Source organism: Cupressus sempervirens, chromosome 5 (assembly GCF_028749045.1).
Source record: "Cupressus sempervirens isolate cs-2001-9-10 chromosome 5, ASM2874904v1, whole genome shotgun sequence".
NCBI lineage: Eukaryota > Viridiplantae > Streptophyta > Pinopsida > Cupressales > Cupressaceae > Cupressus > Cupressus sempervirens.
The window spans coordinates 233,277,254-233,290,674 of NC_143122.1; the positions used below are offsets into that span (position 1 = coordinate 233,277,254).

At 32.2% G+C, this 13,421-nt stretch overlaps 1 protein-coding gene and 1 pseudogene across 1 annotated transcript; both read right to left on the reverse strand.

Moving 5' to 3' along the window:
* Positions 1 to 3,022: 3,022 nt before the first annotated feature.
* On the reverse strand, positions 3,023 to 3,748 carry LOC149555307 (putative receptor-like protein kinase At1g11050 pseudogene; annotated as a pseudogene).
* A 578-nt stretch (positions 3,749 to 4,326) lies between these two features.
* On the reverse strand, positions 4,327 to 12,611 carry LOC149555308 (putative receptor-like protein kinase At1g11050). The gene is made up of 2 exons (XM_089829317.1): positions 12,395 to 12,611; positions 4,327 to 4,451 (listed from the first exon to the last, which is right to left on the reverse strand). Exons 1-2 carry the CDS (start codon positions 12,609 to 12,611, stop codon positions 4,327 to 4,329), a joined length of 342 nt encoding a protein of 113 aa, XP_089685443.1.
* Between the last annotated feature and the right edge of the window lie 810 nt (positions 12,612 to 13,421).

Here is a 13,421-nt window from a genome sequence, read left to right on the forward strand (position 1 = left end):
AACCAATTATAAAATTTAAAAATAAACAATGTCATATTGTGAAATATTAAATCCTAGTGGATCCTTATAGAGGCAGTAAAACATAAATAAATTTAAGTCTAGACGCTATTTATATAGCATGAAAGACTCTTGGCAGGAGGATTATGAGAGGGGGGGGGGGGGGGGGGAGATTGATTTTCAGGCTTCACAATTTTAGAAAAAGTAACACAATTTGAAGTCAAGAGCAACAGATAGATTATTTGGAAGGCTTGAAGGACTAAGGCTATTTTAGAAGTTATCGGTGTAACTTTTAGGTTTTTATTTTTCTTACGTAAGTTCTACTCAACAATTTAAGTGTGAAATCTTCTCATAACCAACTTTAGACTCCTATATTTTAGTATGCTTTTTCAACTTTGTATGACTCTTTTGACTTAATTGGATGTTTGTTGACCCAATTCATAATGGTTAGCTAATATAAATGTTTTATAGCTTTGCTATTTTTACATGTGATATATTTGATTATGATGGGTTATCATTGTTAGAGTGGTCATTATTATTGCGTCAAAAGATCAACCTATCAATGCCTAATACAACTATTAAACTTATATAATTCATAGGAGGTAGTTAGTTCCTTGTCACAAATTTGGAGGGGAGCACTAACTATTTTGTGACTAAAAATAAATTGAAGGTTCTTTTTCATTTGGAACTTGTGGCTAGAAATAAATTGGATCTTTCAATATTTGGAAATTATAAGTGCTCTTCTATGAAGAATTATTATTTAGATAATTCATGTAATGATTCTTTCAAAATGTAACTTGTTAGTGAACCTATGGATCCTAGTGATCTAGTTATGATATGGAATCTATATATTGTTGATTGTAGGGCTAACCCCTTAGCAAGAAGGAAATTAAGGTATGCCAAACATAAAAATATTAAATAAGGAAGGTGGTTCATCCATTTGAGGGATTTTTAAAAGTTAAAATGAATCGGTCTTCTAGAAGGAAATGTGGACATGCATGAATCAATGGTGTTGGTAGGGACAATAGTGAAGTATTGTGCTCCTCTTTTCCTTCTATATCCATTCTTTATGCTATAGAATAGGGTTCTCCCTTGATTTAAAATTAGATTATTTTGTCACTCAAGTTGCACTCAATATGTTAAATAGTAAACATTTGAAGGAAGCTAATTGGTAAGTATTTGTACTAGTAAGATAAGTCCTTGATAGTCCTAGATGGATTATATATATTTTTTGTCATACTTTGAGGAAGTAGAAAAATGTAGTAGCTTTCTTAGTAAATTAACTTCTAAGAACTAAGGTGGGTAGGGTATGGACTATGAAGTCTCTTGAGATTGATTATAAAGGGGATAAGAACAAAATTATATCCACAATCCATATGAAACTATCAAATCTTATATGTTCCTAGATTTGATTGTGTAATTATTTTTGCATCAACATTTTAGACCACACTTTGTGATCCATCATTAGGTTAAGAGAAAGTGACACTCTATTTCTTTCATGACACTCTATTTCTCTTATCATGATGATGGATCATAGAATGTGATCCGAAACATTGATGCAAAAATAATCACACAATCAAATCGAGGAAAAAAATATAAAGAGGATGTGGATAAGTTAAATATGGATTCCATAAAGTTGACTAGTTGTGACCTCTTTCAATTTGATTGTGTCTTTGCCTTGAGCTTTATTGTGTTTCTCTTAGGTTTATCTTTGTATGTCTTGATTTATTTTGAATAAGTTAACTACCCCTCTTTTCTAAATATAATATTGCATCTTTCTCTTAAATTCTAAACCTTTGATGTCAGAAAGAGGGTATACAAATTTTCAACAAGCATGTGTAATTTTATTCTACATTCAAATGATTTTTTTTAATAAATAAAAATAATTGCAACACCACTGAATTACTCAATTACATGCAAAATTGACAAAAAGAAGATAAGTGCATATTTCCATATATAGCTTCTAAAGTGATCAAAACTTTTTAAAATATGAATATATTTAAGTATGCAAAAATTGCTTTTAAAGCAACGAAGACTCTTAAACATATAGAAAATACTAATTATAAAATATCAAAATGCTAAAAATTAAATTTAAAATAACTTCCTAAAACACTTCAACTCTATTCTTGATAGTATTATCTAATGAATTTTTTCTAAAACATAGAAATTTTTATCTATGCAAGATTTACTTTTAAAGCAATGAATCTTAAAAATACAGAAGATGCTATTTATAAATAATCAACATGCTCAAAACCTTCTAAAACACTACAAATCTATTCTTGACATTATTATCCAATTAAAATATGCTAGCATGACATTATTGGCAAAGCCATGCAAGGTATTTAAATTATGTTTTTGAGAAGTAAAGATCTTGTGAAAATTTTATTTTTCGAACACAAGATTATTTAGAATTTTTTGTTGGAATGGAAAATAAGAGTTAAGCCAATAATAAAATTTATAATAAATAATCTACCATTAAAAGAAAAACTATATAATTTTTTTTTAAAAAAATGTTAAGCCTGGGATATAAGCTATATTTTAGTACATGGCAGACATGCTCTAGACTTATTCGATATTAAAGCGATTGTAATTGTGATGGTTCGAGCATCACATACAAGATCAGAAGTTGTAGATGATATGTTTTATACTTCATGTTAGTGTATCAGAGTGATTTGTACATTACCCTAATTTCCGCAAAAGCACAAAAGCATGCGTTGTTATTATGCCACGAACAAACTTTATGGTTTTCAATGTCTAACGTTAAAAATTAAGTCCAGCGATTGTACATTTGATGATATAGCTACATATATTTAGTAGCTGAAAAAATATTGTGCCTCCTAAATCATTAAAACTCAAACATCTAATATCTTATTGCAAATGTAAGCCAAAAAAAGATATCGTATATGAAAGAATGATATTAATACACAGTTTTCTTGAGTTCAATATTTTCCCACAACAGGAGAACACATTACAGACTAGTTGAAAGAAAAATTTAAAAATCTGAGAAAATCTGTCCCGTCAGCCTCTATCTATGAATTACTATAGGTTGGGGATTTTCTGGCATTGCGGGAACTGCAGCCTCTCCCTCCAACATCTTCAATGCTTCTGCCATACTCGACCTCAATGCCACATTCACATGAGCACACAAAATTCCCACCATTACAAATCTCTCCATTGTTTTCACCTCTTCCTTCTCCCGCATTCTCCAATCTATCACTAGATCTATTTTATTGGATGCCTTGAGAAACTTCCATACCCAATCGGTAATATGGCATTGGCAAGTTATATCCATGGCCCTTCTGCCTCTCATGATTTCCAGCAACACAACCGCAAAGCTGTAGACATCACAACAATCTGTCAGCAGTCCAGTCAGAGAATACTCCGGCGCCAAATAACCATGCGTGCCTGCTACTTTTGACTCCAAATGAGATTGCCCTTCCCTTGTTGCAAGCCCAAAATCCGCAATGCAGGGATTCATGTCATCATCCAGCAGAAGATTGTCAGCCTTGATGTCTCTGTGATATATCGCCGGCTGAACGTCGCATTGCAGATAACACAACCCCTTTGCGATGTCGATTATAATCTTCTTCCTCTGCTCCCACGAAAATGCTCTCCCATTTCTAATTTTCCCTCGAAAAATGTGTTGATCCAGGCTGCCATTAGCGAGATAGTCGCAAACGAGAAACCGCTCATGGCAGCCCCTGTTTGCCGTCACCGGCAACGAATTTCGGTGGCGAAAGCTGCTCATCATCTCCACCTCGTTCTAGAAATCATCGAGAGAGCACATCATCTGTTCGTCAGGATGTTTTCCTTTGTACACAATCCCAAAGCTCCCCTGTCTGATTAAATTGGTGCAACTGAAATTGTTCGTTGCCTCCTCCAATTGCCGCACGTTTTCATGGAAAGAGTAATTCATTTTCTTCACAGCAATCATCTCATGAGCTTTGGCAAGTCTTCTATTACACACTATTCCGTTGAAATTGCCCTGATCGATTATAATGGCGCAACTAAAATTCTTGGTTGCGTCCTTGATTGGCAGTATATTGAACTGCACTACGCCCATGTGAATTCTCGCAAAATGCCTAATTTTGGCCCTTGCACAGCACCAGTAACTGATTCCCATGCTGCAGAACAAGATCATAGCCATGGCTGCCATCACCAGGAAGACCTCCATTTTCACCAAAAATTTTTACAGAGAATGTCATTACTGGATTATAGAAGAAATCAATATCCAGTTTACTCTCTGTCGACGAGTGAATAATGGGCTAAATTTATAAGGAGGGGCCAAATTGCAGAAAAAAAACGTTACCAAATACATAATCAACTAAATTATAGAGAGGGGCTAAATTGTAGATTTTTGATGCCAAATCCATAATCAGCTAAATCATCGAGACTCGATCTTACAGAGCTGAAGGAATCGTTAGATTTGAAATGCGCGATCTGACTCCGCAGATCTACGGTTCACAGTGTCTTAAAAGTGCACAAAAATGATATAAAAATTTTTTGCCGTTGAGTTTCGGTATCTCCGTTTCGAATATCTCGGCAGTAGTTGGATGTGAAGGATGTTGCAATGAGGATTAAGTAATATGGAGAATGGTGGCAAAGGTTGAGTAAACTACCATTGCATGTGTCACTTGAGAAACCTTGAATGTGGATATTTTTACATTTTGGCATCTCAACTTTACATAATGACTGTTCATGTGGTCTATATTTATGCCAAAAAGTGTGAAGTTTATAAACCACCCTATTGCCAACAATAAAATTGATGGTGAGTAACGATGGTGGAAAAGATTGATTCTTGGGATAATTGTAAGAGGAAATCCACATGCATTTCAAAGAAAATGTTGAAATTGTAATTTTCGATTTTTGTATAAGGCTAAAAAGTGAGTAATATATTTGTCTTTAAGTTTTTGCTACACTATGTCATCTAGTAGAATTGAAGAGTGAGTTTGGGACCAACCTTATAGAAGCAAACAATAATTAGTTTCTTACACCAATGAAGGGCCCATCATAGATACCATAAGAAGGAATAATATGGTAAATTATTTTATATCTTCTCTACTTTTTAAACATCACACTTATTTACCTTCTAGTTATATGTGGCTTTTGGGTATTGACCTATTCTTATACTTAAAATCATATTTTAATATTTTCTTGTATTTTGGGAAAAGTTACTTTTTGTGCATCTTCTAGTGGGCATTCAGTTTCTAGAGTTGATGATTTTTATGGATTGAATGAAGAATGATAGAGATGACTTGTTGGAGTGAGGTGGTTTACTTATACTTACAAAGCCTAAGGCTAGAGAAAAAAAATTGCTAGTTCCATCTATAATAGGAGAAACTAGAGTTTTAGTTGGGAAATTGGTTAGAATTAAATGCTAATATGTTACATTGTTTTCGTAGATGCTTGTCATGGTTGAGGTTATAATATATATTTTTTGCTATGTATGCAAAATTTTTGAACCACTAATTGTTCTATTTTATAGCTATAATTTTTGGTTTTCAATGCAAAAGGAATACTAAAAGTGTATTTATACTATCTCAACTGATGTCATACACTTGAATCTTTTCTTTTGGATATGACATTAGCAAATTTTCTCAATTGCATTATAGCCAATTTGTTGTAGTTTCATTAAATTCGTACAACTTGTAAATTTTGTATGATTATTTTTAAGAAGATATTTTGTATTGGTAGCATGGTGAGTGTTGCCACAATTTTGAGATTTTTTCTAACTACATTTCTCAAGAGTTGTTTAAATTGGAGGTAGAAATCTATATATTGTGACTATGAAGAATGGTAAAGGAGATTGACAATGATGACATCTTGGATATTTAAAGGGAAAAGATGAAAATGATATTAAACCTAGAGAATGAATTGAGGAGAGAAATTTGTTTAATGTGATTCAATATTTCAATACTACCTCCATTTTATTCATGGTTTTTGGTTCCTTTATGATGTATAAGAACACCTTTGTAATTTCATAACTCATTTTAGTTTTTACAACAATATATGATTTTTTTAGTATATCTAGAATGTTTCTTTATACTCCTATTATGTTGAAACAATTGCTCCTTTCTTTTTGGAGGGGAGGGGTATGATAAATTCATAATAATTTAGTGGTTGAGGTTCACAAATAAGTGCAACTACAAAGATTATACCTCTTAGGTCTATGTAGAGAGAATCATCAAATGCCACATCAATTTGTAGATGGTGAGCAATGATCATAAGTGTAACAAGATTTATGGCCGAAGCAACCAAAATAGTTGATTCTATTTCAATGTGTTGGTAACTTGGTAGAATGAAAGATAATCATTGATAAAATTGTTGGAGTTGCAAGAGAAAGTCACTTTTCTTTCTTTTATTTACCTATTTTATCTAAGTTTATTTAGTGTTTATTGTGTTGTATAGAAATTATATCCATACATTTACACATTGAGATTGTTTTTATATAGTATGACTATTCCTTTAATGGAGGAAAGGAGAAGAGACGAGTTGTGTAAATTCTCATAGAAATAGATTAGATATAGGCTCGCGAGTATATTCGGGACAGATAGATTAATTCTTTTAGGAGGACTCTTGTTTTATTGTGAGCATGTTTAAGTTTTCAAGATGAGAATATGAGAGTTATGTGTATATTAAAGAAGTTTATCATGGACAAAATGAGATGGTTAAAGTTTTGTAAATGCAAGTAGAAATAGATTGGATATAGGTTAGTGAGTATATTTGAGACAACCAGATCAAATCATTTAGAGTTATTCTTACATTGTTTTCTATATTATAAGCATGTAATTTTATTTTATTTTAAGAGAAAAATAAGGATTTTTGTTGTCAATAAATAAGTAGTCATTCAAAAAGAGTTTTGATTTATTTTTAACTACTAATAAATAATCCTTATCTAAACATTAAGAAGATATATTTTGACTAAATATTCCAATAGGAACTAGACATTTTCATTCTATTTGGACAAGTTCATCTTTATACAGTGAGAAAGGCTTCAATTCAATAGTAAACTTTCTCTTTCAAAAAACCATTATTTCCCTTCGAATGTTAAGGCCATATCTCATTTTAGAATCTTTTCAAAAAAAAAATGTATATAATCTTTCAAAACTTTTCAAAACTTTGAGAGTACACCCAAATGGCTAAATAGATCCCCAAAATGAATAACACAAAATATCAATGGGTTTTCCTTGTAACAATAATTTTAGTGTTGGACATGATCATAAAAGGATGTGTAATCCATATGGGCATTGTGGCATGTTTTCCAATTGTAACATTTAGTGCAATGAAATATTTTGTATCCGTGCATAGATATCCTTAGATCATTCATATAGAGCCTACTATAAAACTAAAATAGGGGTAGTAGAAAACTTGATACAAAATTGTAGGTAGAGAAATGTGCTTCTTGTGTATACAAATGACAAATTTGGGATGTGGGTCATTCCTTCCATAAATGATGCCTTACCAGAGGTTGAGGAAAACACTATTAGTCCTTGCCTATGTATAGGCAGGGAACTAATGTTTTCGGTGATGATGACAATTAATATTTAGAGCCAAAACAAGTCATTTCCTAGAGTTGAAAACTAAGTTTATTTTTAAATTATTTTTAAACAAAAATTCCTATTTCTTGATTGGCTGATATTAATTTTACCAGGGGTAAAAATGTTTTCCTTCCACAAAAAAATTGAACATAAAAATAATTTATAGAAATTTCTATAGATTTTTTATTTTATTTTTAACTATAGAAAATCTATGCAGAAAATTTGTAAACCTATTTTCTCAAATTCTCCAAGAAATTGTTAAAATCAACTACAAATTCAACATCTATTTTTGATGCCATGCTCAACAAATAAATCTAGAGTCCAATCTTATTAGTCGGTTGCATGCAATTCCAAGTCCCGTTGTCTGAATAGACAAATTACATCAAGTCTCGTTGTTTGAATAGAAAAATTCCATGGAGAAAGAGTCACAGAGCTTGAAGCTTAATTTTCTAAAGATTTTCATCATCCTTCGGATTCGAACCCTGGACCTTTGAACAAGTTGGGCTCTGTAGAACAAGTGATTACCACTGCTTGAAAACCCTATTCCAACCCAACTCCATATGTTTTTGGTCTTCTCTACATACTAAGACAACACATTTGGCTGACAATTCAAAAACAATATGCACAACTTTGTTTTTTTAATGTACCAAATGATCATGTTGTTCACGTCTTTACTATTTCCAATCTTGTTGTCAATGTTTCAACTACATTTTATTTTAACAGCTTCCAGAATTTACTTTATCATCATAGTTCCTAAACTTGCCAACCACCCCAATATGGAAGCTATTCTTTTAATTTTGGAAGGATTACTAATTTGAATTAAAATATCTGTAGTCTGATTTTAAGGGCATGATTGTTGTATTAAAGAAATGAAATTATTTGCCACTTGATATTTGAAGATATTTAATATAGCAAATATTTTTTAATTTTTAATAAATTTAAATTTTTGTTGTAAAGAAAGTCTATAAATAAAAATTAGAAAAATGAATAATTTATTTCAATTGTTTAAATTATACTCACGACATTGTTAAATATTGATAAATGTTTAATACTTGAAAATTTGTTATTAAGAATGTTTTATATAGCTTCTTAACATATAGGTCATGTCACAAATATTATGAAATTAATTTTTTTTGATTAGATATTTAAAAAAGAGAATGTTTAATGAACTTAAGTTTTTCAACGTATTTTGGTATAGTGATGTTTTTAATTATCAATTTATTTTCTTCTTTGTAAATAACAATTAAAGTACTATAGTAAAATTAATTAACCTAGTACAATTAAAAACTATTTTTTTAATATAAAATAATTTCAACACCATGGGCGACACTTCTTCCCTTGATCGGCAACAACATGGGCCTCACCAAAGATGGTTTAGAAAGTTGTTACCAAATCCAAACATTTCTGAGGAATGATTTACAATAGCGAGGGTAGTGTGATTGCTCCCAAAAAAGAGTACAAAATAAATTATCAAGCTAGATTCCAACATGGGTTCTTCTCATAAAAATCCTGTCAAACAATATAGTGCTTTCACAATCATATCCATATCTAATATGGTTGTGGGAACTCTGATAAAATCTAACACTACTTTATCTGCAATCATCGTTAATAAATTTTAAATAAAAGTAAGAATTTCTATCTAGTTCCAAAAATATGTTTGGAGTTTGAAGGGCTTTTAAAACTCCATCTCTTCATTTTCAAAAAGTAACAAGACAAAATATAATTTATTTTTTTTGAAAAGATTGGGCAAGTGGTACAATGCTTGGATGTGAGATAATGAAAAAAAAGAATAATCTTGTGAATAAATCAAAATTAATCCCCTATGAAATCCAAATATACTATAAATACTCTATACAACATCTTCCTACAGTAGATTTTTTGCACTCATATCATACATTTTGAAAAATATTGTACCGGTGGAATCATTGAACATAACATTGTATTTGGGTTTCATTTTGCATAGTCACCATACAAAAATAATAATTACTATGCGTGGTTCCATTGGAATTCTCTAAAAATATCATATAATAATTCAGTGAAAATGTAGCCTAAAATATCTCATTCAAATATTTATTCTTTTCATTTCATAGAACTTTAACATATTAATCTTAAATGATTTTAAAATAAATCACATTAAGAAAATACTTTTTGCATAATATTATATATTTTAAATTACCAATAATTATAGTAGTTAATTTTGTATCTATACTAATTCTTTCTGTGGACTCATAATAATAGAATATTTGTTCTTATATTAAGACTAGTAATACAAATCATTTTTCTTGCATTCAGTCACTACACTTTAAACAGAGAAGTAAAACTCAACAAGATAGGGACTCTAGCTCTTTCATAGCTCTTGTTTTATTAATGCAGTTATTAGAGGTTCCAATTTATAGTCCAAAAATGCTTCAAATGATATAAATGTCTATCAATGGACTTTTTAGGGTTGATATTTTTCTTCAAACTCTCATCAAAATTTTAAACCTATGAATGTAATATAAGTATCAAAAGGTTGTATACAATTCACAACCATAAAATCTATTAAGTATGTGATTTTTCAAAGTTAGCAATTTAAGGAGAATTGCCAAAAAATTGCTAGTTAGTAGTTATAGATGGGATTTTCTGGCCCATTCAAGCCAAAATTAAACAAAAGAGATATTGTACTTAATTATAGAATTCATTGATTTCAAACAAGTCTAATATTTCCTTTAGAGGACGAGTCATCCAAAAAAACTTGAGTTCAACAAGACACTACCACAATATATTCAACCATAGTAATCAAGAGAGTGACTAACTCTTATTTCTTAATACACAATGTAACTAGGTAGTTTCCCAAAGATGGGGGACCAAAAGGATTCCAAACTATTTTTTGGTCCGTCAAAAGCAATATGGAATGCACATCCTATGGGTAATACACCCTATACAATGTACATAATATGGTATTGTTAGAATATATAGTCCACCAATATAACTGAGAGGGCGGGAAGGGCGGGGTGAGGTGAATCAATTATCCAATTGATATCAAAATTATCAACCTTATTAAACTTTAACTATATGAGAAATATAATCAGAAACCACAATAAGATACTCATACACAATAACACCCGATATGTTAACTAGGGAAAACCATGGTGTGGATGGTACCCACAAGATGATGTACTAATATAAATGTTCCTTTTTAGAGGATGGACCCTGTTAGGAGTCTATGAATACATTAAGTACATATAAGTCCATGTTAGGAGACTTTGTATCCCTGTTAGGAGTTGTCCCAACCTTGTTAGGAGTTTTGGAAGACAGCTAGACCCACTGCCCAAATAACATCAAGGATAAGACCAATGAACCCACTGTCCAAATGATCTCTGCATTATTCCTTGCAAAATAATAGAAATGAAATTTAGTTCCTTCCTCTATCCTTTTCCTATCAACTAGACCTATGCTCCTTTTGATCTTGTAACTAGATCACAAATATCGCATCCAATTATCCCTTGGATTGCTTACATGCATTTACCAAACACTCTGCTCCTTTTCGCACTTTGCACTTCATACAATGATCTCCACACATTACAATCAAGGAAAACATCTTTCCTTTATACTACATCTTCAAAATAATTCCTTGAGTCGGCCTTGAGAGTTTCCTAATTAATTATAAAAAGATAATTAATTAATTGCAATTACAATAGCACTATCATGTCACAGTCTATATAAAAATTTACATGTGCGATATTAGGGCTTGTGCACTTGCTGATGTCACCAATTGATTGTCCTCTATTATTGCCTAGCTATGCATTTTTTCATTACATCTTAGATATAAGATAGCAAAAAAACATCAGGAACTACTTTCCAAATGCTCTAACTCTAAATTGCACTATGTAAATTAGGTACAACTTTTCTACAGAAGCCATACTATGTTGACATCAATGACAAACATGGCCATGAATGCAACATGTCAATACTCTCCAATGCTTAGGGTACTCCCCCAAAGTAGTATTATCAACATTCATGCTAACAGGTATAGCATGCCAAGTATCAATTTTGGCATACCAAACCAATTTGGCATGCACTAAACATGGTGCATTCCGTATAGGTTGTGCACCATTCTTGGAATGTACAATATTTAGCACTAGAAAAATACAATAAATATTTTAAATAATGTGCATGACTTATAGGGTATACACCATATTTGGTGTGTGCCAAATGTAAAAATACATTTCATTGATAAATTGGTGCATTTCATAGAGGTTTTTGCGGTTCTCAAGGTGTGAAATTGGTTGAACCTAGGGTGTTATTTTCAAACCCTATTGGGGGAGCTTCCCCTTGGCCCCACAAGGGGAACTACCCATTGATCATAGGAGAGGAACTACCCCTTCACCCTATGCATGTTTTTCTCCTAGATCCCCAAAAGGGGAATTTCCCCCAAATCCCCATTCAATAATTTGGGAGAAAAATGAAATAGTAAAAGTGGGAAAAAGTTGACTTTTAAAGCTTTTATTATGATCCATATAAAACATTACTATTTAGGTGAAAGAAGGGGACTTGGGAAAGATGCATGGAAGAGAGAGAGAGAGAGAGAGAGAGAGAGAGAGAGGGGAAAATGACCCCTTTCAACCTATTGTGTGGGTAAGTGCAAAAAGTTTTTGTACCAAAAGGGCAGTATAAGTGGCCACTTCCTTTTTTTTTTTTTTTTTCTAAAATCAACAATTTTTCAACTTAGACAAGAATTTGAAAATAGTTATGCTCAAAATTTTAAGATATGAAAAAAAAAAATGCAGTCCTTTGAATCTAGTTTTTAAACTACCAAATTTTTTTTTCAAAATGGTTTAGTTTTGGGTTCTCAAAAAAGGGACCACAAGAAGTGGTACATAACCCCTTTGCGATGCCAATTATAATCTTCTTCCACTGCTCCCATAACAATGCTCTCCCATTTCTAATTTTCACTCCAAAAATGTGTTGATTTAGGTTGCCATTAGCGAGATAGTCGTAAATGAGAAACTGCTCACGGCAGCCCTGTTTGCCATCACTGGCAATGCCGAAGCCACAGAGAACCAACAAATTCTGGTGGACAAAGCTTCTCGTCATCTCCACCTCGTTCTAGAAATTGTTGATAGAGTACTTCTTCATTCTCTTCACGGTGATCATCTGCCCGTCGGGAAGTCTCCCCCTGTACACAATTCCAAAGCTCCCCTGCTCGGTTAAATTGGTGCAACTGAAATTGTTCGTTGCCTCCTCCATTTGCTGCGCATTGAACCGCACTGGGCAAAGGTTTTCATGGAAAGAGCAATCCACTTTCTTCACAGCAATCATCTCATGAGCTTCACCAAGTCTTCCCTTACACACTATTCCATCGAAATTACCCTGATCGATTATAATGGCGCAACTAAAATTCTTCGTTGAGTCCTTGATTGGCAATATATTGAACTAGACTACGCCCATGTGGATTCTCGCAAAATGCCTAATTTTGGCCCTTGCACAGCACCAGTAACTGATTCCCATGCTGTAGAACAAGATCATAGCCATGGCCACCATCACCAGGAAGACCTCCATTTTCACCAATTATTTTCACAGAGGATCTTGTTACTGGATTACAGAAGAAATCAATATCCAGTTGCTACAACTCTGAGTCGACCAGCGTATAATGGGTTAAATTTATAAGCAGGGGCCAAATTACAAAAAAATTTGTTACCAAATACATAATCAGCTAAATTATAGAGAGGGGCTAAATTGTAGATTTTTGTTACCAAATCCATAATCAGCTAAATCATTGAGACTCAATCTTACAGAGTTGAAGGAATCTTTAGGTTTGAAAAGCGCGATCCGACTCTGTAGATCTACGGTTCATAGTGTCTTAAAAGTGCGCAAAAATGATATAAAACTTTTTTGCCGTTGGAT